At 34.5% G+C, this 3,885-nt stretch overlaps 1 protein-coding gene across 1 annotated transcript; it reads left to right on the top strand.

Moving 5' to 3' along the window:
• The first annotated feature begins 436 nt into the window (after nt 1-436).
• LOC311297078 (C3a anaphylatoxin chemotactic receptor-like) lies at nt 437-1,867 on the top strand. Its single transcript, XM_084419187.1, has 2 exons — nt 437-462; nt 603-1,867. Exons 1-2 carry the CDS (start codon nt 459-461, stop codon nt 1,676-1,678), a joined length of 1,080 nt encoding a protein of 359 aa, XP_084275313.1. The 5' UTR covers nt 437-458; the 3' UTR covers nt 1,679-1,867.
• The last annotated feature ends 2,018 nt before the right edge of the window (nt 1,868-3,885 follow it).

The raw sequence follows: 3,885 nt of genomic DNA, 5'->3' as shown, positions 1-3,885 counted from the left end.
ATAAGTGAAAAGCCCATCCCCTTCTCTCTTACCCTTACAAGAATATTTAACTGTGATCAGGGATGATAAGTAAAGAAACATACACTGACCGCTTTCCAATCAACTAACATTTCTTATTATTTACCGAGACAACGGGTAAGATTATTGTCCTTTTCACTTAAGTTTAAATGTTTAGCATGTTTAACAGTTTCTGCATTATATTTTAATTCATTTACATTTTGTATTTTAGTTTTTGTTCAAAAGTATCTAAGTTTTCTAACATTTTCGTACTTGGGGCTTTCCAAATGAATTAAGTGGATTATAATTTGTTTCTTTAACCTCATGTATGTTGAACATTATTTAATGTTGATAATGCTCTGTTACAGATATAGTTTGGCTAAAAAGATTGTTGGTTAATATTTTTTTTTGTGTGTGTATATATATTTTTTTTCAGCCTCTTCCAAAAAAATATAGTTAAAATGAGTAAGTATAGCTGTGGTTCTTACGAAAATGACATAGCAGTTTTCTATGAGCAACATTTTGCAATATTCTGTTGTAATTCTACACATTGCTAATGAAATATCTAGATATTGAACTTGCTTCTTCTTTTGTTTTTACTTCAGACCAAACTGTAGTCCTATCCAATATGACAACATCAACCAGCAATGCAGTTGTCACAGTGAATTCCTTAAGGAAAATCAGTATTGTCCTCCACTGTATAATATTTGTAGTTGGTGTTGTTGGCAATGGACTGGTCATCTTCATCACAGGCCTCAAAATGAAAAGCACTGTCAATACCATCTGGTTTCTGAACCTGGCAGTAGCAGACTTCTTATTTTCATTCTTCCTGATCTTTAATATAATTTACGAATACCGTGAGTTCGACTGGCCTTTTGGTAAATGTATGTGCTTCTTGAGCAGCTTGGTGACCTTGTTGAATATGTTTGCCAGCACCTTCCTGCTGACAGCGATCAGTCTGGACCGCTGCCTGTCCACCTGGCTGGTGGTGTGGTCCCGGACCAAACGAACTGTCCTGAAAGCAAGGATAATTTGCCTACTTATTTGGTTAGCGTCAGTCGCTTGCAGCCTGCCTTTAGTCATCTCTCGGAAAACGTTTTCACCTTCTGCACAACAAACGCTGTGCATTCATGACATTCAGGATCTAGAAATTCAGGAAATTCAGGAACTAGAATCATACAAGAGGCAGGTAGTGTACCGTTTTGTGGTGGGTTTCCTCCTCCCGTTCATCATAATCACTGCATCGTATGTAGCGATCGGAGTACGAGTTAAGCACCTCCAGAAAAACAATAAACTAAAACCCTTCCGTATTATCCTGGCAGTAATCCTGGCCTTCTTCTTCTGCTGGCTTCCCTTTTATGTTCACAAATTCCTTGAAGTGTGGTTGCATGAAATGGATGCGACAAACCCTTCGGACGAGCAGGCCAGCTTTGAGAAGATTTACAACCAGATAGGGCCCTCCACAGTCAATCTTGTCTACTTGAACAGCTGCCTGAATCCCTTCTTGTACATATTCATGTGTGAAGATTTTCAGAAAAAGCTCAAGCAGTCTTTAGTATTGGTGTTCGAAAGTGCATTCGCAGAGGAACAAAACTCAAAACATTCCCAATCCAAACGCATATCTCATTCTCAGGGTGGAACAGGAATGGAAATGACCCAATCTTCAACACTTGAAGTTTAAATGAATATAGAATCAAATATTTACATGTATCAAATTACAAAAATGTAATATATGCTAATTTAACGTATAAAGAAGCAGTGTAAGCAAAATATTATTCTGTTTTTTGTTGTTGTTTTTTTTTTTTAGGATGGATGATGGAAGCTGATGTGCCAACAAAAAATATAGATTTATTGTGTCATAAATGTATAAATAGCTGAAATGCATGCCTTACTAAAGGGTTAGTTCACCCAAAAATGAAAATTATCCCATGATTTACTCACCCTCAAGTCATAAGGTGTAGATGACTTTCTATATGACTTTCAGGTGTATATGGTATATGACCGATCACAAAAGTTATATTAAAAAAATATCCTGGCTCTTCCCAGCTTTGTAATAGCATTTAATAGTGCCCAAGTTTTCATCCATCATAAAAGTAATCCATTAATTAAATCCAAATAAAAGTAAAAGCCATCCAGAGGTATGTTATTCCCAGATAACAACCGCTCAAAACAGATAACGCAGGCTCATCTGGGTTACTGAAGACAGCAGCGGAACAGTTATTCTTCATGGAAGTTTTGCGTTTGGTGAGCTAATAAAGTATTAAAATTCAGTCAAATCAATATTTTGTTTACAGTTATTTATTTAATTATGCCATCCAGTATCTTGGACTCGCTTTCATACAAACGCAGCTGCTGCCATTTTGTGACTACTGTTTTGTACACTGTTGGATTATGAGATACAAACTGGTACGATTTTAAAACAGTTTAATCTGAAATCAATATATCTCATCCCCATAATTATTTATGTGGCGACATGCTGTGTAATAAGTGGTATGACTGTTACCGTATCTCTTAAATGTCCGTCTAGTTTGAACTTGCCGCGCTGCAACTGCTGTCTCTGCGGAAGCTTTTTGTTTAAAGACCAAATATCAACTCAGATCAATATTTTTGTGTCTAATTATTTACTTATGTGGCTGTGTAATAAGTGGGATAATGTACATCCAGCCTGTACATGTACATCCGCTTCGGGTCGGGGTCCTCATCACCCTGTCGGGGGTTATTTTGAGAGAACAATCAGCTGGATGTACATTATCCCTTCTAAAGTTTCAGATATGGATATACTAGATTAACCAGAAATTGGTCATTGTATTGTGTATTTGTATGAGTTATTTTCTTTATATGGACTCTTTAAGTTGTTTTTCCTTGGGTTCCCATGTTTCCTTGCTGTCTTCCTGTTCCTTTCCCTTTTTTTTTGTTGTTAGTTGTTTTCTATGGTTACTCATTGGTTACATGTTTGTTTTCACCTGAGTCTTGTTTGGTTTCTCATTTAGCCATATATTTAAGCCTTCATTTTGGTACTTCTCTTGGTCTCTTTTTTTTTTTTTTTTTTTGCTTTTTTTTTCTTCTGTAAATAAACAAAATCTGCTGCAATTGAGATCCACTGCTCCTCTTCCCTTGCCTGCACCATAATGGTATTTGTATCTAATTTTCATGGGTTTCTCTACAAACTGAAATGTAGGTTATTGTTTTTGCTTTGCAACATTCTTTGAATAAATTCCATGTAGAAAGAACTATTTCAATAAACTTGTGTGTTTTCATTTTCAACCACAATACAACATCTGTCCAACGTTGGACACTTACGGAACAAAATTGTATGGGAATATACTGCAAAATATAATGCGATATATTACATAATACATTTCCATACTATGGGGAAACTAGTGCTTGTATTTTTTAATATACTGCAATATATGCATTGACCATGTATGGCTATATATTAATTCATATAAAATAATTATAAATGAAAACAAAAAAAGCATTATTGTGTACATATATTGAACATACATGTTTATATAAAAAATGTGAATGTATGTTAAAATATACACATACACACACACACATATGTGTGTATATATATACATATATACATGTGTGTATACATATATACATACATATATATATATATATACATATATATATATACACACACACATATATATATATATATATATATATATATATATATATATATATATATATATATATATATACACTCACCTAAAGGATTATTAGGAACACCATACTAATACTGTGTTTGACCCCCTTTCACCTTCAGAACTGCCTTAATTCTACGTGGCATTGATTCAACAAGGTGCTGAAAGCATTCTTTAGAAATGTTGGCCCATATTGATAGGATAGCATCTTGCAGTTGATGGAGATTTGTGGGAT

This window comes from Rutilus rutilus (genome assembly GCF_951802725.1).
Source record: "Rutilus rutilus genome assembly, chromosome: 9".
Taxonomy (NCBI): Eukaryota; Metazoa; Chordata; class Actinopteri; order Cypriniformes; family Leuciscidae; genus Rutilus; species Rutilus rutilus.
The sequence above is the reverse complement of the archived record's forward strand: the minus strand, read 5'-3'. Positions and strand labels throughout refer to the sequence as shown.